The sequence below is a fragment of the Mus musculus genome, chromosome 19 (genome assembly GCF_000001635.26).
Source record: "Mus musculus strain C57BL/6J chromosome 19, GRCm38.p6 C57BL/6J".
In the NCBI taxonomy this organism is placed as follows: domain Eukaryota; kingdom Metazoa; phylum Chordata; class Mammalia; order Rodentia; family Muridae; genus Mus; species Mus musculus.
This window is the reverse complement of record NC_000085.6, coordinates 23,311,472-23,332,068: the sequence shown is the minus strand read 5'-3', so window position 1 is coordinate 23,332,068 and position 20,597 is coordinate 23,311,472. Positions and strand designations below refer to the sequence as shown.

At 42.4% G+C, this 20,597-nt stretch overlaps 1 protein-coding gene across 3 annotated transcripts in view; it reads left to right on the top strand.

Annotated features, from left to right (window-relative positions):
• Mamdc2 (MAM domain containing 2) overlaps positions 1-20,597 on the top strand; it is a 145,889-nt gene that overhangs the window by 116,429 nt on the left and 8,863 nt on the right. The window contains exons 11-12 of one of the 3 annotated variants that reach the window (XM_006527346.3): positions 1,031-1,179; positions 9,861-10,832. In XM_006527346.3, coding sequence (XP_006527409.1) covers positions 1,031-1,179; positions 9,861-9,866 — 155 coding nt within the window. In that variant the 3' untranslated portion in view covers positions 9,867-10,832. Of the gene's footprint in view, positions 1-1,030; positions 1,184-9,860; positions 10,833-20,597 lie in introns of those variants that run through there. The other 2 variants (XR_003952820.1, NM_174857.3) reach the window with 2 other exon arrangements.

Genomic DNA, 20,597 nt, shown 5'->3' with positions numbered 1-20,597 from the left:
TCCCACAGAACTAAAATCAAATTAAGGAAGACTCCTTGTTTTCTGAGCCTTTGAAGGACAGTAACAATAAGAATATCTACATTCAAGGCACAGAACAGGGAATGAGGCCCCAGTAACTAGCACTGTATAGAAAATTGAATACAAGAGAAACAAACAAAAAAAATGATCTTTAAATTTTTACTAAGAATATGGATGTAGGGAGGCATAACAAAGTTGAGACAAAGGAGAAAATCACTGCTGAGTTGAGAGACAGCATTACTCTGGTGGTAATAACGACTGCTGTTAGTAAAGATGCCATTCAAAGACAAATATTGACTGGGTTGTACTGCTTGCCTAGGGTGTGCCGAGCCCTGGTTTTATCCTCAATATAAAACACAATCATGTCTGGGAGTGGAAAGAGACTTTTGTTAACAAAATAACAGTTCTTAATATTTTTTTTACTAATAATAATTGTATTATTATGTATCCTAAATTCTTCACACGCATTGTCTTATTTAATCCTCGCAATCCTATGAAGTGGATGCCATCAATATCCCCACATACAAGTATGAACACTGAGGCACAGAAAAAAGACATCACCTGAGCTGCACAGTTCTGCTCCTCCTCCAGAGGAGACATCGAGCTGATCTGAGAATATCCTTCATTCACCCGGGATTTTTGAAGAAAGCTCTTACATTATACAACTCTTTAATTTTTTTTTTAATTTTATTTTCATAGAGGCAGGGTATCTACAGTTTTCAGAGTTCTGTAATTCCACTCGAATTCCCGAGTGAGGGAAGTGTCTTGCTCAAAGTAATCCAATATTTCAGATCTAGATCTTTGATTCTGTACCACTGATAGAACCCATGAAGCATAGAGTCACTGGAGGTCAGGCTGGGTAGCCCACCTGTGGGGGTGGGTCTGCCTCTCCATAGGCTTGACATATGGCCAGGCACCTCTCAGACATGCAAAGCAGGCTGCTAGGAGCCGTGAGAGCATTACATATTCATCGACTGTCTCAGTAATTGCAACGCCTGCTGTTTCCTTGCAGCAAGACTTCCACCTCCACCTGGAGAATGCACTTTTGATCAAGATGAATGTGCGTTTACACAGGAGAAAAGGAACCGAAGCAGCTGGCACAGGGGAAGGGGAGAAACGCCCACCTCCTACACAGGACCCAAGGGAGATCACACTACTGGGGTAGGTGAGTTATGCCACATGGTGCTGTTTCCTAAGAACATAACTTAGCATACTAGTGGGCATTTACTGCGTTCTGAATGTGCAGATTCATGTCTTGTGACTAAAATGATGTACATGATATTCTACACAGTCAATATTTTAATAGGTTCATAGGAAAAGCATATTTTATAACACCTCTTAATGCGTATTACAAAGGTAATCTAGGACTAGGTTTTAAAAAAAACTGAAAGAGGAACAGTAGTGGAGGCAAAGAAGAAAATCAAAATGGAAGCTGAGGCTTAGTATAGAAATGCTCAGGCAATCCCAGCACTTGGGAGGCAGAGGCAGTCAGATTTCTGAGTTCGAGGCCAGCGGCCAGCCTGGTCTACAAAGTGAGTTCTAGGACAGCCAGGGCTATACAGAGAAACCCTGTCTCGAAAAACCAAAAAAAAAAAAGAAATGTTCAGGCAGATGGGGAACATGCAGATAAGTTCAACTCCGTGTTTTCTATAGCTGAAACAGAGAGAAAATTCATCTGTGAATCGTGAGTCACTGTTCTTGGGATGAAGCAAGGAGAGCAGATAGCTGGAGGTCTAGGGGGCACAATCTCTCTCTCTCTCTCTCTCTCTCTCTCTCTCTCTCACACACACACACACACACACACACACACGGTCTTGTTCAGGCTGGCCAGGAAGTCAGGATCTTCCTGCCTCAGCATCCTGAGAACTCAAGGATTTCGATATATGGTGGCAACCTTGTCTGTCTAAGGAGTTTGTGTTCAACACAGAACGTGTGTGGTACAATAAGATAAACTCAGTGTTGTCTTCCTGTGGCTACTACTGTATATCAGCAAGTGAAAACAGTGCGTGGTAAAGTATGCCCCTGTTGGGTCTAACAGTTAGATTGAAGCACAGCCTTTAGTTCAAGGAAAGAAATTTGTCTCTGAGCTAAACTCACAGAGATCATTGATACTACGATTCAGGGTCCATATAGGGAAGCCAGTAGGATGTAGTGAGTTGCACGGTGCTGTACTTTATGGCCAACCTCAAGATAAACCTATGACCAAATACCATGGAGCAACATAGAGTATATAACCTTTCTACGGAATTATCCAAATGTGGTTAAACACAGCAAATAGTTTTATTTATCTTTATATCTTTCACCATATACCCTGAAGACTTTTCTCCTCATTCCTGGCTAAATCCCTTAACTCCCAGTTCTGCTGAGTTATTAGAACAGTCATAATTCAGGCATGTTAAAGAGTCTAGTCCAAATCAAAACCTCCATTTGTCATTCCATCAAAATGCTTCTAATGTTCTTGGCTGGGCCTTGACTCCTTGTCTCAGGAAGATAAAGGGGAGGGCTGTCTAGTCTTACATCTTTATTTCAACACCTCCCCAGCCTTCCCTGTTAGTCATCTTCTAGTCAGGGTGGGTAGAGGAAGCATAAAAAGAAAAGAACTTTAAAATAGTTGGTGCTATTTTACATTCTCTTTTGGCCATTGACTGTCCCCGCATTGTGACAGATGTCAAATGCTGGCCAATCGGAACATCTGCAGCACAGCATTTCTGGCAGTGTCTACTCTACCTAAAAACCAGCCCTTTGCACTTCCTGCCTCCCTGTTAAGGTACACACCTCTGTACAACCACCCAGGTTTTTCTGAAAGTTTCTATTTTCTTTGAAGAACATCTTGTTTCATCTACCTTCCCAGATTGTCCACTGGCCTCAGAAACTAATGCACTCTCACCTAAAATGTGCTACCTGGTCCTACAGCTACCATTTCCCCATGCTGCTTTGGCAGATGCAGGACAAGTATTTCCTCAGGGCATGATGCTATTGAAGAGATTCAATACTGGCCAAAGGTAAACCAGATGTCGACTTTTGGTATGACTAATGATTCTAAAAATACTACAAGATCCCCATCTGAAAATGCATCAGGAAGTCACACTGATACTATATGTCATATATGGAAACACTTGGGTAGCATACAACAGAAACAGGAATCAAACCAGTTTAAGTGGACAGAGAGCTCCTTCTGAATTTTGATACTGGTAAAGGTCCATTCAGGCATATCCTGTTGCAAAAGATAAAGGGTATAATCATGAGACTCTTTGCTCTTTCTCCACTGGGTTTTCTGGATTGGCTTCAGTCTCAGAAAGGATATCCTAGCATGGTAAGCAGAGGTAGCCTCATGGACTTTCAACACACACTTCTTTGGAAAGGGGTAACTGTGATGAAAAATCTCCAACCCGAGCCCTTTTGTGAGAAAGGGTTTTACAGTGGAGTCCTAGCTGGCCTGAAACATGCTATGTTTATGAATTTAAGGCTGGCCTTAAATTCACAGAGATCCATCTGTCTGTGTCTGCCTCCCAGGTGCTGGAATTAAAGGCCTGTGATACAATGCCCATCAACAATGAGCCTTATTGGCTCTGAATAGCAATGTCATGAGAGCAGAGTATTATAAGCCTGTTGAATTCCCACAGTACTTAATATTGTGACTTATGCATGATAGACATGCAAAAATCATTGTGGGATAAGTGAACAAATGCATGAATGAGTGAGTGAGTGAGTAAATGAATAAACAAAAACCTTTCCTTGAACATATACGAATACTCATTATATAGCAAGACCTCCAATAACTGGCATAGTGGTACACATTTATAATCCCAGCACTCAGGAGGCTGAGGCAGGAGCCTGGGTCACACAATGAAATCCAGGCCACACTGGGATGTATAACAAGTCCTGCCTCAAAACAAAAAGGAAAAACCAAACAAAACCTTCGCTAGGGGAAAAAAAAAAATGGGATTATAGATATCATTTTTCCTATCAGGGATGCAGTAGAAAAGAACAGATCAGCTTAGCTCATCTGTTACAAAAATGTTTTTCTGGGAGAAGGTTGATAGTTTTTATCCCATGTATGCAGACATAAAGAAGGTTTCATTTAGAGGTATAAAAAGATGCCATCAAACATTCACATAAGATGACAATGTCACAGCAGTAGGGGAGCATATTCTGGATAACAGACTGTGAAATGCCTTGACATGGAAGACAGGGCAGAATCAGATGGGGAAGTAGTGAAGGTGCCTTTCCTGAGAAAGAGCAAAGGGAAGCAATGAGGCCAGGGGTGGAAGAGATGCAGGCGTGGGCTTTGGAGATGGGATAACCCAACGAATTCACTCACTGAGTATGGCCTTCGGGAAGCTACCTAAATCCCCAGTTGACTTGACTTCTAGAAAATGCGAATAACTACAACTACCACTCACTTACCTAACTACAAGGAGTGGTCCAAGATCAAGGTATCCACATGGTTGCTTTCCTCTGGCTTGCAAATGGCTATCTTCTGCAGTGTGCACACATGGCCCTCCTTCTGTGACAACACATCCCTCATGTCTCTGTTTTTATAACACTTGTACCAAATGGAGATCCACCCTAACAATCCTCTTTTAATTCAGTTTCATCTTGAGAAGCCCAGTCTCTAAATATAGCCCCGCTCTGAGGAATGAGGTTAGGGCTTCATCACATGTGTTTTGGAGAGAAGCAACTTAACCCATAGCAGACTCCCTCCCAGGAGTCAGTGCCATGGAATGGATATCCAAAGAGAAGGAAAAATTCTTTCATGTTAAGTGGGTGACAGCCCAGGCCTGCTCCTGGGCCTTGTGGCTTTGTGCTACACTCTAGGCTTGTCTGACTCATAGGATATGCTCCACCTCCTCCACACACACTCAAAACTCTATGAAATTCTATCAAAAACATGTGCAATATGTATTAAATAACTCATAACTCTAGTCCTTTACGGACATCATTACCGGCTATGGGAACCTATGTTAATTAGCTTGGGTGGCTTTGTTTAAAGATGGTGTGGTTAGGTTTCCTTTGTGTTTTTGAAAACTTATAAAACTGTGTCATCTGGCTAGGGTGAAACTTCCCAGCAAGACCATGAATACAAATGTTTCTTACTGAACTCCATCTTTAATCTGAATGAATTCTAGACACATGAAATGAACTTCTCTGGTGCACAGTGTAGAGAATGTTGTTGTTTTTTTTAAATAAATTATTTCACCTGCTTCAATATTAAATTCCAAAAGATTCTCAAGATGCCGTTCAGATTTTTATCTAGTAAAATATTTTTGGATCTATCTTTTTATTCCTGTGCATAGCAATGCAAGCAAGAAAACAAATTCTACTATACTATGCCCACGGTACCTATAGATATATAGCATTGGGTAAGGGCTCTCAATTACTTTAATGACCCTCTCACTGTAAAGCTAGGGATGATGTGATGAACATTTACTCTGGTCAGGTTTCTGTGCCTAGAATCATTATATCCTTCCTACAATCTGTAATGTAAGTTAAAGGCCCCAATTTTCAGACAGGGAAATCGAAGCTTGGCGGAGTTAAGTGTCCTTTGGAGCTACTTGTAGTAACTGGTAAAGTGGGGACTGTATTTCAGGTTTGTTTCATTCCAGTGACCATATTCTTTGCACACTGCCTCATTGGCATCACCGTCACATGACTCATGATGCATGTGACCAACAGAAATCATCTATAATCAACAGAAATGAACTATTTCTAGTGTCTATATTCTGATACTATAAGCGTAGCTCCAGGAGTGCACCCCATTCTCCTAACCACATGGAAAAGTAGCTTTCTTGTCTTCCAGTCTTTAATAGCGTGCGCTAAATAAGGCTGACATATATCAGCTGTGAGATGGAAGAGGGACAAGAAGTGTGACCCTTTCCAAATTGAAAGCATAAACAAAGACTCCTCTAAAACAGCTTGACTGGGTTTCTCTCTACATTTATTCAACTGAGGAGAGAGTGTGGGTGTAGATATGTGCCTGCATGCACCACAGTGTGAGTGTGGAGGTCAGAGGTCAGCCTCCTGGTGTCTGTTCTCTGTCTACCATGTAGATCCCTGAGACTGAACTTAGGTCATCAAGCTTGGGGCAAGCACCTTTACCCTCCCAACCATCTCCTCAGCCCCACAAATGACTAATTATTAAAGTTACCAGCAGCAGAAATATAAGAATCAAATATCTTAGAATTTGAAGTTACCATTAATATCACGCAATCCCATCCCGTATCTCCTGGGTGCTCATGGCAGTGCCTTGAAGGATAAGCCAGAGTAGATCAGGAATGGTAAGGAATAGGGACACGTGACAGGAGGAAGAGACACCAGGTGTGAGACATGCAGCCCTTTAAGCAGTGAAACAGCTTTCAGGGACTCTAAGTTACAACACTGGCTGTAGGACACTGTCAACCTGGAGTCCCATGAAAATGGACCCTCAAGTGCCGCAGACCCTCTTTGGTCCCTGTCTGCGTGGAACAGGCCTCTGACTGCAGGTGGACAAGGAGTTCGGTGGGAATTGAAAGACAGACTCGACACAAGGGTGTGTGGATCTGAATGTAATTTGTCAAATCGAGCATCAAACTTTTTATACAGAAGGAAATAGGGAAGTTGGATGACACACCCGCAAGGTACTAAGAAGTTAGTGGATTCTTACACAAAACAGAGGAATGCAAACACGGAAGGACTGGCAGGAACGAACTGGGATAAAATTCAATGTTAACAATTGGAATAAAAAACAGCTCCACCTAAGGTCCACTTAATCTTAGAAGCCAGGGGCGAGGGCTTCGTGCCCTTGCCAAAGTTCCTAAGTATAGTCCACCTTCCCCCTAGGCCATTGTAAATATTTGTGTATGGGTGTAACTCAGCTACCTATAGTTCTAAGTATCTACTCTGGTTCCTCTTTAGGTCACAAACTTCCTTCTTCCTAGATAATGGTAAATTTCAGTGTAGGGCAGTGACTTAGCTATCCATGCCCAAGGTTGGATCAAGGACTGCCTAGAATCTAACTTAGCTATATGTCAAAATATCAATCCTTAGGAGCACTTGTAATAAAGCAATATTAAGGAAGAGCACACAGATCCATTAGCCAACTAAAGCAAGGACATTGGAGCATTCTTTATACAGGATGCCACGATTCCAGGAGGCTAAGTTTCCATGAACTTTTCGCCTCGGGACAGCGCCCAGGTTTGCGGGGCCTGTCGCACTTGTCACTACTGGAATGGATGTAGTACCTTATATGGAGGGCGTGTACTTGAAGCTATGAGTCCCCACAGCAGGAATGGAGGACAGAGTCATACAACAAGAATAGTATTATCAGTCCACACAACAAAGAAGCATCCTTGACTTGGCCACTGCTATGTCTAACTGATTGAGTTAATGAAAATATCTAATAAATGTGTTGAATTATCTCTCCCAACCATTAAATAGAGTAAAAGAAGAAATCCTTTTTCATACACTCCCACCCTCACTGGCTTAGATATGTGCCGTTTCACAGTGACTCCCCATTCCTACCTCATTCCCATAGGTGCAGAGAAATTCTGCAGGGGTTTAAACTAGGAGTGACTGAAGACCCCTCTATACTGAAAACCAAAGGCCTTCAGTATCTGCCTTGGATACAAGATAAGGTGCCTCTGAATCAGGTCTCTCTTTTCACTTTCCTTGCTTAAAACCTTCAGTTTATAGCTGGCAGAACTCAAACAAGGGAGGCAAAAAGAAACGCGGGGGGTGGGGGGGGGCGTGCAAACCTGTTTTATAGACAGCTGCACTAGCTAGTCAGTCAATACGTGTCCAATAAATGAAAAGAAAAGCTCAGGAAAGCCACACTATAAATATGTCAAGCTGCTGTGTGACTGTCAGAATCAATACATCATCTCAGGTTAAATAAAGACGAGCCCTGTGAATGGAGCTCTTCGATTTGCTGCCAAATGGATCAGATAATGCCGATTTCCCAGGAATGGAGTGTCTGGGAGGTAGCCCACCTGCTCTGACTCAGTGTCTGCTCCCATCCTGCTCCCCACATGTGCCTTAGTAGGAAAGGTGAAGATGAAGAGGCTGAGTAAAAACATCACTGCTCTTAGCAAGAACCAAGCACTTCCCCTGAACAAGCACTCTTAGGCTGCTGGTTAGCTGCTGGTTAGGAGGTGCTGGTTAGCTGTCAGATGCTGATTAAAGTTAGCTTTGATCATGGTTTCTGCTGGTGTTCTTATTGCTTTTGCGGTGGTCTTTGTTCCTTTTGCAGTGGTCCTTGTTCTGCTTCTCTGAAACCCTTCCCGCCACCTGCTTGCTTTTTAATAGACTCAAGTTCATTGATGAAATTTGCCATTAGCTTATCCATTTTCTTGAATAGATCCACGTATTTATATACTCATATAAACATATGCGTGTGTTTTGTAGTGCTGGAGGTTGAACCCAGAGCCCTGCACATAGCAGGCAAGAGTGGCATTATTAAACTATACCCTAACCCCTCAAACTTGTTATTATACACTCAAACCATTAAACAATAATGTCTTATGTGGGAACTCCACGTATGGGCTACCCATCTCCCACAAGTGGGGTTTGTCTACACACACACACACACCTCAAAAATCTATGATAAATTTGACTTCTTGAATTATCATCAATGAAATCTCACAGAGCACTTCTGTGGTGGTGTTTTCCTGTCAGAGGATAAGAACTGAGGCAGTATGACTTAGGGGTGAGTCTCTGCTTCCTGGGTACACATCCGGTTCTGCCTCACTCACCTGGAGAGTGGTTTCCAACAGCGGCCTCCTGGGTCTATTGACGAACTGTTCTCTCTACTCTGTACTAAATTTAAACATTGCCTCTAGCTGGTGAGAAGGCAGGAAATGACACCTTATTTTGTGTTTAACTTCCTGTCTCTTGGTCTCTTCAAGTTAAGAAGTTGACAAAAACCCCAAATGAAGAGTGCCAAGTAATATGTTCTCTTTTCTGTCCCTTTTTCCTCATAAAATGTGGCCCTCCGACTTTGAACACTGGTTACTCTCTGCTCACATCAGTGAGTTTGTTGGTGTCTCTGAGTGATGCCTAAAGAGGGAGGTAACTCGGGACATCTTGAGCTCATTTTGTGGACCTTCCGTTTCCTCTGGAACCCGTTGGTTCCTCGATGCCTTGCAGCTTAGACCGTTCTCTGAATGCTCTGACCAAGATGCCTCCCTGTTAGGTCAGGGTTGATCAAGACAGTGTGAAAATCAAAGAGGAGAGTGGCCTCTACCAAAACAATAAAGGGTGGCAGAAGTGAGGACTGTGCACAAAGAAGCAAGGGGCTAGGAGATTTTATAGGGCAGAAGAAGGAACTTTTCCAGTGGAGGATCCCATCTGTAGATCTGTTTCCCCTGAAGTCTCGAACTGTAAATGCAAACAGCGGTTGGTAAACCCAACCTCATATCAGGAGTTTTGTGGCTCTTAACTACCTGAAGATATTAGGAGCCAGACCCTTTCCTGTCTGCTTCTCAGCTTGCCTGAGGCTTTTAAATCATTAACCCTTCAAGAGCCTTGGCTGCTTTTCTATTTGTCTGTCCTAAATTTCCTCTAGGAATCTTAGCACTATCAATCACACACCAGAGCCAAAAGAGGCGGCTCTGATCTCACCTTCTGTAACAGCATTTACTTACAACAAATGACTTAGCTCAGAAGTTAGCAGCATTGCTCTATTCTGTACTACAGTGCAACCAATCACATTTTTAGAATATTTTCATTTATTGACAATTTCAAACATGTATACAATCTACTTAATCATACCCAACCTTAATCTCCTTTCCTGCTGTCTCTAGACTCTCACCTAAGCTTTCCCTTCCCACCTTTATGTGCTCTTCTTTTGTCTTTTTTTTTTTAAGAAATGACCCACTGAGTTTGTAAATGCATGGGTATGGGGATCATCTGGAAAAGCATGGGCCTACTAGTGGCCACATCCCAAAGAAAAATGACTCCACCTGGCGATCCATCCCATAAACAACCACCAAACACAGACACTATTGATGATGCCAACAAGACTTTGATGACAGAAGCCTGATATAGCTGTCTCCTGAGAGGCTCTGCCAGTGCCTGGCAAATACAGAAGTGGATGCTCACAGTCATCCATTGGACGGAGCACAGAGTCCCCAATGAAGGAGCTACAGAAAGGACCCAAGAAGCTGAAGGGGTTACAGCCCCCTAAGAGGAACAATATGAACTAACCAGTACCCACAGAGCTCCCTGAGACTAAACGACCAATCATAGAAAACACATGGTGAGACTCATGGCTCTAGCTGCACATGTAGCAGAGGATGGCCTAGTCGGTCATCAATGGGAGGAGAGGCCCTTGGTCCTGTGAAGGTTCTATGACCCAGTATAGGGGAATGCCAGGGCCAGGAAGTAGGAGTGGGTGGGTTGGGGAGCAAGGGGAGGGGGAAGGAGATAGAGGATTTTCAGAGGGGAGACTAGGAAAGGGGATAACACTTGAAATGTAAATAAAGAAAATATCTAATAAAAAAGGAAAAGAAAAAAAAAGAAAGACTCCCTTCCCCCAACAACTATCAATCGCCAATAATTATGAATACAATATCATGAATCTCTCCTAGAATGTTGGCTGGCTTGATCTTAAACTGGTCCTGTGCAGATTACCGTAGAGGATATAAATTTATGAATACAGTAGCCATGTTGTGTCTCAACCCCCTCCACATCCTCCAGTACTCATACTGCATTCTGCCTTTCCCCAGGGTTTCCTGAGTCTTAGGAGGTTGGTTTAGAAGTCCCATTTGGACCTGTAGCTTACTCTCAGAATTTGGATCAGGTAGGAGTCTCTGCACTAACCACTGTCCAACACAAAAAGAAGCTTTTTTTTTTTTTATAAAACTAAGTTTTAGAGAATCACTAATCTATGAGTATAAACACAAATATTTAGAAAGCAGTTTGACGTCGTGTTCATTTGCAAAACAACAGTAGTAAGTTTCTCTCCTAGGGTCTATGACTCTCCCAGTCATAGGATTTTTCACCAAGTTTAAAATACCAGGCATGACATCCTTCATAGGAAGCAGACCTCAAATCCAATTGGTTGTTCTCATAACAGTCATGACACTATTTCACAGGTAGGGACATCTTACCTAGAAGCTCAGTCTTGTGGCGTGTATGATCCAGCTCTAGGTAAGCCTACTGATGAATTTTCTCCCCAGCAGCCTGCTTAGGACACCTTTCAGCACTACGAAGGCTAGCCAGCACATGTGTGCTACGGTTGCCTACTCCCATTGAGGGCCTCATCCTCTCCCTCCCTCATGTGCCCTTTCTAGCTTTCTGACCACCAAAGATAGCCCAAATTAAATTAAAAAAAAAAAAACCATAAAAATGTATGAGAGAACATGCAGCGTTTCTTTTTCTGATCCTGACTTATCTTACCAATTCCACACATTTCCCTACAAATTTAATAATTACGTTTTCTTTATAACTGACTAAAATCCTATTGTGTTAGTATATCACATTTTATTATCTAATCATCAGGTGATGGACAGCTAGGATAACTCCATTTCCCAGTGATTGTGAATAGAGTGACAACGAGCACAGTTGAACAAATAGGATATGAAGCCCATGGAACATAGGTGCCAGAAATAGTGTAGCTGGGCTCAGTCATACGGTAATTATAGTTTTAGCTTTTATTAATTTACTTGCACTGTATATACATGTGTTCTGTATTTCATATTTTGTATTTTCATCTCTTAATTTATTTGGGGATCAAATCATAGGCATCATATCATGAAGAAAAATATATACAGTTTAAAATGTTTAATTTAATTTAATTTATTATTAATTATTTTGTGTGTGCATATGGACATATGCATGTATGTGTGCCATGAAGAACATGTGGAAATATTCATTTTGTTCAGGAGTGTTTTGGATATCTAGGTTGTTTTGTGCTTCCATGTGAATTTTGAGATTTTTTTTTCCATTTCCTTGGAATTTTGATGTAGATTGCAATGCTTTTTTAAAAAATAAATTGATTTATTTTTACACGTATGGCTGTTTTTCCTGCATGTATATCTGAGCACCATTTACCTGCAATGTCCACAAAGGCCAGAAATGGGCACTGGATCCTCTGGGATGAGCTTTTAACCTGCCACCTTACCCATAAGTCTTACCTCCTGATCACACTATTTAGAATCTTTATATCTCTGGCATCTTATAACTATAAGCATTTGTTGGTGTTTTTCTGCATCTTCTGCCAAATGTCTTGTTATATCAGAGACAATATTGCATAGTGTCTTATTCTTTGGCAAAGGGTAATAGGAAGATATTCAAATGTATACAGACTCTGTTGTAATCTGCCCAACAGTGGATGTTATGGTCTGTGTCTTTCCTTGTATAGGTCCCCATTCAGAGTGATAAATACTGGGGATATTATGTTGAGGAAACTATTCTCACTGTTCTTGTTAAAGCACAGTAAAGCAGACTTTTCTCACGGCCATCATGGCGGACATAGGAAACAGCGCCGAGTGATTTCTCACTGGAGGAGATAGCATGGCCAAGGAGGGATGGAGAAACACGGAGCTAGATGAGATCAGGGCATGGAAAAGGAACAGGAAGTGATGTCAGGGGTAGGAAGGACTCTGGATGAACTGACCTACCAGAATTCTTGATGAAAGCAGCCCACGGCTGTCATTCATGGGATGGTGGAAGATGAAGGCAATGATTATGTACGTATCTCCTCGATTAGATATCTAGGATGGAAGATGCCTGACTTAGAAAGTTACCTACAAAATAGGATTTTGTGAGGAGAAGTTAGGCCTAGGGAAAGATTGAGGAGACTAATGTGAGTCAAGCAAGAATCCTTGTAAACACTGAGTATAAAAATGCTATAAATGTCTACTCTTTATTCTGTTGTCACAGAAGACACTTGGACAACCATATCATATTATTTAAAGCAACAGTTCTTAACCTGTGATGCCCTTGGGGCTTGGATGACCCTTTCCAAAGGGGTGCATGTCAGATATCCTACATATCAGATATTTACATTATGATTCATAACAGCAACAAAAACACAGTTAGGAAACAGCAATGAAAATAATTTTGTGGTCGAGGGTCACCACAACGTGAAGAATTGTATTAAAGGAAGATTGAGAACCAGTGATTTAAAGTAACTTGAACGGTTAATATAATGCTGCTTACTTAGATGGATAACATTGAAAATTTTCTTTACTGGGGGACAAATCCTGAAATAACGTATTTTGAAATGTTTCATTTATTCAAACAATTAACAGCAATTCATAGATTTTTTTTTTAGGGTGCTGGAGGTAGACAGCCTATTATAGATCAGCTGAAGCAACATATTAAATATTGTGGAAATGCATTTAGTAAAGTTTTAATAATTATCTGCTGCTTTTCTTAGGTAGCAGCAATAAGCTTTTTGTTATTAGGTACACACTGCCATAATAATAATAATAATGACTTGCATTTAAAAAAAAAAGCGCCGGGCGTGGTGGCGCACGCCTTTAACCCTAGCACTCGGGAGGCAGAGGCAGGCAGATTTCTGAGTTCGAGGCCAGCCTGGTCTACAAATGAGTTCCAGGACAGCCAGAGCTACACAGAGAAACCCTGTCTCGAAAAACCAAAAAAAAACAAAAACAAAAAAAAGAAAGCTATTGCCTGCATTGGAGGCTTATGGCATTTAATCCTAACAAACTTTTTTTACGGTTTCTTTTCAAATGTAGATAATTAGATAACCACAGAGACCGTAAAGGGTGGGACTTCCTGTTATACATGGGAAAGGGCTCCACTGAGACACTGTGTGTCTCCTTGATGCCTACCGTGTATTTGTTTACCCTTGATGGTCCCGGGGCACTTTTAATTAACATAATGCATTCTGGGACTTTTGAAGGACATGTCTGTATCTGTACACTGCATCCTACCTTTTCACGCCCCATCCGTCAAGCCTGTCAGTCTATACTAGCAGGAGCATATACAGTGAGAAGGAAGAAAGGAGAGAGGCATCTAAGCCATTTTGTAAATAACTGTATTAAATGGTAAGTCAATATAAATCCATTAAATAAAATGAGAAGCTCAAAAAAGCCCTCTATAAATATGCCAGGTACTTCTGTGCCTGTCAGAATCAATGCATCATCATATATTAGCAAATCCAAGGGAGATACAGTTCCTGGCTTATTAAAGGACATTGCAAAAAGACCTTTCCACAGTCTGAGGTTGGCATGGTACAGTCTTGTGGAAAGACAAAGCGTCCAGCAGTGAGCTGTCCCTGCTCCTTGCTGGCTGCAGAGCCTGGAGCATGATTACATGGCCTTTCTGAGTCTGAGTTTCCTTATATAAAGCAGCAATCATGGTTAATGCCCTATTAGTCCCTAGGGTCGCTCTGATGATTAACTGGTAATACATAAAGCCACTGAAATGTGTGATGTTGTTATTTTTACAATTCATGAATCTTTTATTGAATCTGATGTCTGGCTCTGTAATACTTTCCTGGATTCACTGTTTAATGCCATATGTGCCTCTCTAAAACAGAAAGCCATTGCCTGTGACCACTAATAAATTTCCTTAGCAGAAAGCGAAAGATTTGGTAGAGTCATTAAGCCCCCTAATCATAGTCTATCCACCCCCAGAACATCGACTGATAAGAGTATAGCTATTTTTAGGTTTGCCAGTAATACCCATGCATATGAAAACCCATAACCAGCATGCCAGATGCATTATATTATAGCCTCACAGCTTGTTTTCTGTTTTCATGATAACATGAAGTTTATTGCTCGAATAATACATATGAGTAACAAAACTAAGAAGTATTACAAGTAAAGCATTAAAAAGGAAATATTAAATGCAACGAGCGTATGATGGACAAAAAAATATCATGAAGATAGAACCTGGATGATGAAATCTTGGGGAATACATATCAATAAATCACTGTACTAAAATAACAAAGGCATCCTCCAAAAATACTCTAGCCCTACCACTTCACGGCTGTTAAAAGAAAGAGTTCTGTGACAGATGGAGAATGGCTGGCATGGAGGTAGCATTGACTTTGCTGGGTTTATTCCTTGGTCCCTGCACCATCTGCATGAGTAGCTCTCTCTTACAGAAGCAGCAAGCTTCCTAACACCGATGCCACCACCCCCTCTTATTTACAGGACAGTGACAGCGGGTCATAAGAAACTTCCTGGGTTTTTATTACCATGTATGTGATGCCAGGCTGACAGAACTTAAAAATGTTGTTTTAGAAGGTTGTTTTCAATAGGGAATTTCCGGGCCAAATGATGATAAATAATATATCAACAGATAACTATGTCATTTATAAGAAATTCCTTCCCCACAACCCCCATAGCCTCAGCTCCTGGTCCACTTGGTCTCTTAACACGTGGTCTTTCTACCCCATCTTTTCTCGTCCCAAAAGAGCATCTCCATTCACTGTCTTTGTGATTCCAAAGAAAGACACCATCGCTTTTCAGTTGTTCTTGAGTATTTGTTCTGGAAATTAAACTACCTTCCAATGTACTAATAAGTCCAAGTAGGGGGTCTTCTTTATTTCTAAGAACACACATCAAAGAATAATTTATTTACTGAAATATGCTGTTAAGAGAAAAAGAAAGCTAAGTATTTGAAGTGTTGTTTGGGTTTGGTTTCTTTGTTTCTTTTGTATTGTTTCTTAAGGCAAGGTCTTGGTGGCCAGGTAGCCTCAAACTTCTGATCAGTCAGGCAGGAGCATGTTCATGGTGTGCGTGCATGCGTGTGTGTGTGTGTGTGTGTGTGTGTGTGTGTGTGTGTACATATTTGATTAAAGAACAGCTCAGTTCAAGTCCTTGTCTTTTAAGATTTGTGTACCCAGGGCCGGACGTGGTGGCGCACGCCTTTAATCCCCAGCACTCGGGAGGCAGAGGCAGATTTCTGAGTTCTAGGCCAGCCTGGTCTACAAAGTGAGTTCCAGGACAGCCAGGGCTATACAGAGAAACCCCGTCTCGAAAAAACCAAAAAAAAAAAAAAAAAAAAGATTTGTGTACCCAATACCCAGATTGTAACCTAGCGGCTCCAGTGTGCTACAGTCTTTCTACAGCTAAGCTTCCCATGGCTGCGTCTGATCCTGTCAGACCCCACTTTCCCAAGGAAGACTTCTATGAAAAGCTTTCTAAAGATGTGGTAAAAATGTTTGAAAATGCAAAATGAAACCTATTACTCCATATTCTAACCTATAGAATTAATTGATTAAAACTGTTAAAATACTGGACATCTGGTGGGTCTGACTGGACTGGCCCTCCCCCACCCCCACCCCCACCCCCGTACCTCACCCTCATTTCTGCCGAAAGCCCTTCAAGGAGCCCCTAATCTAGCAGCCTATGGCTCCAGTGGCCTGCGCCCCTCCTGCTCTATAGGAGCTCCCTGTGCTTCCTCCCCTCCCCCGCCCTCCACCCCCCACCCCCCCCCCCCACCCCCGTCTTAGGCTCTGACCGGCGACTTTATAACTAACTTTTCTCTAAAACTCACAACAGTGGGAAAAATACACTGTCCCCATTTGGTTTGGTGGCATTAAGCATATCCCATCGTTGGGCAGCCACCATTCCCATCCTGCTCCAGAAATGTGTGCCCATGGAAAACTAACTCCTTGTTTATGACAGGTCTTTTATCGTGGCTAAACTAAGTGGGTGACACAGCAAAGTCAAAAGTCATGAATCTGACAGTCAGAGGCTGTCAAAGCCCCTCCCCAACCCTGAAAAAAAGAACCTAGCAGAGTAGCTGTTAAGCAGCTAAGGGTGGTGGCGCAGGCCTTTAATCCCAGCACTTGGGAGGCAGAGGCAGGCGGATCTTTGAGTTCAAGGCCAGCCTGGTCTACAGAGTGAGTTCCAGGACAGCCAAGGCTACCCAGAGAAACCCTGTCTTGAAACACACACACACACACACACACACACACACACACACACACACACAAATCTACTTCTCAGGTGTCTCACAAACAGCAGAGCCCCAAGCACCAGGAGAGTCTCATGGGACACCTGCACCCTAGCTGTCAGACAGTAGCCAACGGAAAGAATAGGCTTTACTCCCCACCCTCGTCCTACTAACAACCCTTTCCACAGTCTGGAATCCTTCCTATGCAGGGAGCCAGGGCCTCGCCTCAAGCATCAGCCCTGTGATGTCCTGCTTCACCCCAAGCCTTTGGTGCTGAGACAGAGCGCAAAGCTGTGACGTGGAACCACTGTCAGCACACTCAGCTTTTCTCTGCTTTCCAGACACGTGCGAGGCACGTGGCCTCTGTGAGGGTCGATGGTTGTTTCAGGAAAAGGAAGTATTGTGTAAAAATCAAGAAGAAAGAAGTAGCCGGGGGGGGGGGGGGGGGGGAGTGGCGAATGCCATTAATCCCAGCACTTGGGAGGCAGAGGCAGAAGGATCTCTGAGTTCGAGATCAGCCTGGTCTACAGAGTCAGTTCTACAGCAGCCAGGGCTACACAAAAGGGGGGGGGGGGGGGAGTAGTATTTGTAGTCAAAAGGAATAGCCAGTTCACTTAATCATACTCTGATGAGCTGACAAACTTGTTAAAATCATTTTTTTAGGACTAGAAGTTGGTCTATATTGCTTCAATTCAGTATTTCCATATACATGTGTCCTTAATACAAATCATATCCTGAAGTGATTTGCAAAGGCCAAAACTACTGGAGTGGTAGACTGAAAAATGCCCCCCCCCCTTCCAGACCCCTCTTCCAAACAAAGCACACTTACCTGGGTCAAGCACGGTGGACTTCCTTTCAAATCACACGGCACTCAGCTGAAAGCCCCTTGGAATTATTAGTCTTAGCTGATAGCTTTCACCTGACACCCAAGACTCAGAAATGCAGGACCAGAAAGCAAACAGGCTGTAGAAGTTGTATTTATAGGAATATGTAGTCCAAAGGGAGGGAGGTGAGGCTGTAGGGGGCAGCACAGGCAGCCCTGATTTAGTTGCAGTCCACCGGCCTGCCAGGAGAACCTGGCACAACATAAGACTATCCCTTTCAATGTTAAAGAAACTAGTATCTTGTACTCAGGAAGAATTTGAACCAATACTCAGGGAGTGGCTGAGAGTTTGTTCATCTTCTAGGATCTCAGAATGACCATGGCCAAGAATTATCATCATTAAGTGATCTCAGGCCATCTGTTACTCATGAGGAGTCCATTGCTTCCTCCTTTATCTCTCAGCCCCTCATAATCTGTTCTTCGCACTTGCACAGGGAGGGTATATTTAAAGGATAATAATGCCGTTCCTACTAGAGTCTCACCTGTAGCAAAGGTCTTTTTACATGGGATTTCTAGTGAGCCTTGGAGAACTCCAAAGCAAAATACAATTTTTTTTTCATTTTTTTTCTTGTTACCTTAAAATTTATTTCTTGAAATATTTTTTTCTTTTTATACAGCTCAGGCTAACATCAAATTCTCAATCCTCTTGCCTCAGTTTCACAAGTACTGGGATTGTAGGATATACTATTACACACACTTCAGAATGCTTTTTTTATTGAGCATGTCTTAAGGTAATGTCACTCTACTGTGCCACTAAGTTGCACACAGGAAGCACAGAACTCCTAAATACATGGCTCAGTGACATACCATGGCCATTCTCATGCCTTCACCTGGTTTTTCATGGAACTAAATTAAACATACTCTTCCATTAGGATTGTGTGTGTGTGTGTGTGTGTGTGTGTGTGTGTGTGTGAATGTACACCCACAAGCATGTGTATTTGTTTACTTTGACACTAGCTTAAGTGGTACAGAGTTACACAAAATAAAATACAATAAAGTTTTCCTGCATTGTGGAATGTGAAAAACATCCAATGTAACAATTTTTGTGCCAATGAACAAATGAACGTTACAGAGTTGTGGATTGTCACACATGTGGAGTATTTTTGAATGAGTGTTTCAGGTTTTTATTTTTTTCAATATGTTTTCAAGAAAAATTTGTGACAAGGTCTCAAGTAGCCCAGGCTGGCCTCAGACTCACTAGAAAGTCAAACATGACCTTGAGCTTCGGCCTCTGCCTCCAAAGAGCTGGAACCACAGGCATGCACCACGATTCCCTGCTTTATGTGTATGTTCATTTTCAAAATACCTCAGGTTACTTGTAACTTGTCTAAGAGCATTTTCTTTAATAAGGCTCTGATCTCATCACCTTTTAGATTTGTAGTAGCTTTGCCTTAGAGCATCCAACTCAAAGGCCTATCTCACTGCCAAGAATCTCATTCTCTCATTGTGAGCCTGGTGGAGTCAGGTGCTCTGGAAATGATCAGACTTGTTTGTGGCTTAGTGCAATAAAAGAAAAGATGTCCATCTATTCACTCACAAATATTTGAGCGTCCACCATGTCTGAAACCTTACTCTAAGAACTGGGAATATTGCACTGAACTAAACAGGGAAGGTCTTGTGCAACACAGAAGAGAGAAACAAAGATTAAAGAGGAGAAAATTAGATGACCCATTAAAAGGCAATTAAATGTTACAAAAGCATAATAAATTAAGGTATAGGGAATGAGAGTGCTGAAGGAGCAGGTGAGAGGGGGAGATAGTGACTTGAAGTGGTGAAGTCAGAATAGGTCCAATAGAAAAAGGTAACTTATAAACATATAAGAAAAGGTACCATATAACATATAAGGACTGAGTGAGACATGAGATTATCTCCAGAAGAGTCTGGCAGGTTGTTCAAGGTGCTGACGCAATCCTGAGGCCATCAGCCTAGACTCTGGGCTGAACTAATGGAAGTTTCACACAAAGGCATGGTACAATTTAGCTTTCCAGGTTTGAGAAGATGCCCAGTAAGCAAAAGCACTTGTGAAGTCGTGAGGACCTGCATTTGGATCCCCAGAGCCCAGGGATACAGTAGCATCAGCTTCTGTAATCCCAGCGTTCCTATGGGGAGATGAGAGGCAGAGACTAAAGGATGCCCAGAAGCTCGCAAGGCTGATAATCCGGCACACACTGCAGAAAAACTGCAAATAAACCCTGTGTCAAACCAGATGGAAGGCATGAGCCAACATCTAAGGTTCTGCTCTGCTTCACACATGCACGATGGCAGACGTGCTCACATTGAGACACGCAGGTGTGTGTAAACACACACACGACACACAACATACATACACATATTGAGCATTTAGAAAGATTGCTATAGAAACTGCTGAGGTTAGATTCTAGGGGATAAGGGAAGAGCAGACACCCAAGCCAGGAATCTGCCCCATTAGTCCAAGTGAAATGACTGGACCAGGACACTAGCAGTCCAGGGAATAGAATGGGGCTGTGAATTTATCTTGGAGACAGATAAATTCAGATAAATCCCTTATCCCCCAGGAGTTCTGACAGCCTGCAGGAGGAGAGAGCACAGAGGGGGTAATGCGTGTATGGCTCACATGTTCAGGGCCTGAGCAACTGGAGGAGCTGGGATAGATTTGGGAAGGAGCTATGCTTGGGCTGTTGTGACAAATTAAAGATGGACCGTTTAGAAATGACATATACTTGCTTCTCACAGTTGGGGGAGCTGGGAAGTCCAAGATCAAGGTCCCTGCAGATCTGATGTCTGGGGAGGGCCTTCTTGTTCAGAGGTGACCTTCTCTTCAAGCACCCCTCTCATAGTGTAAGACATGAGTTAGTGTAAG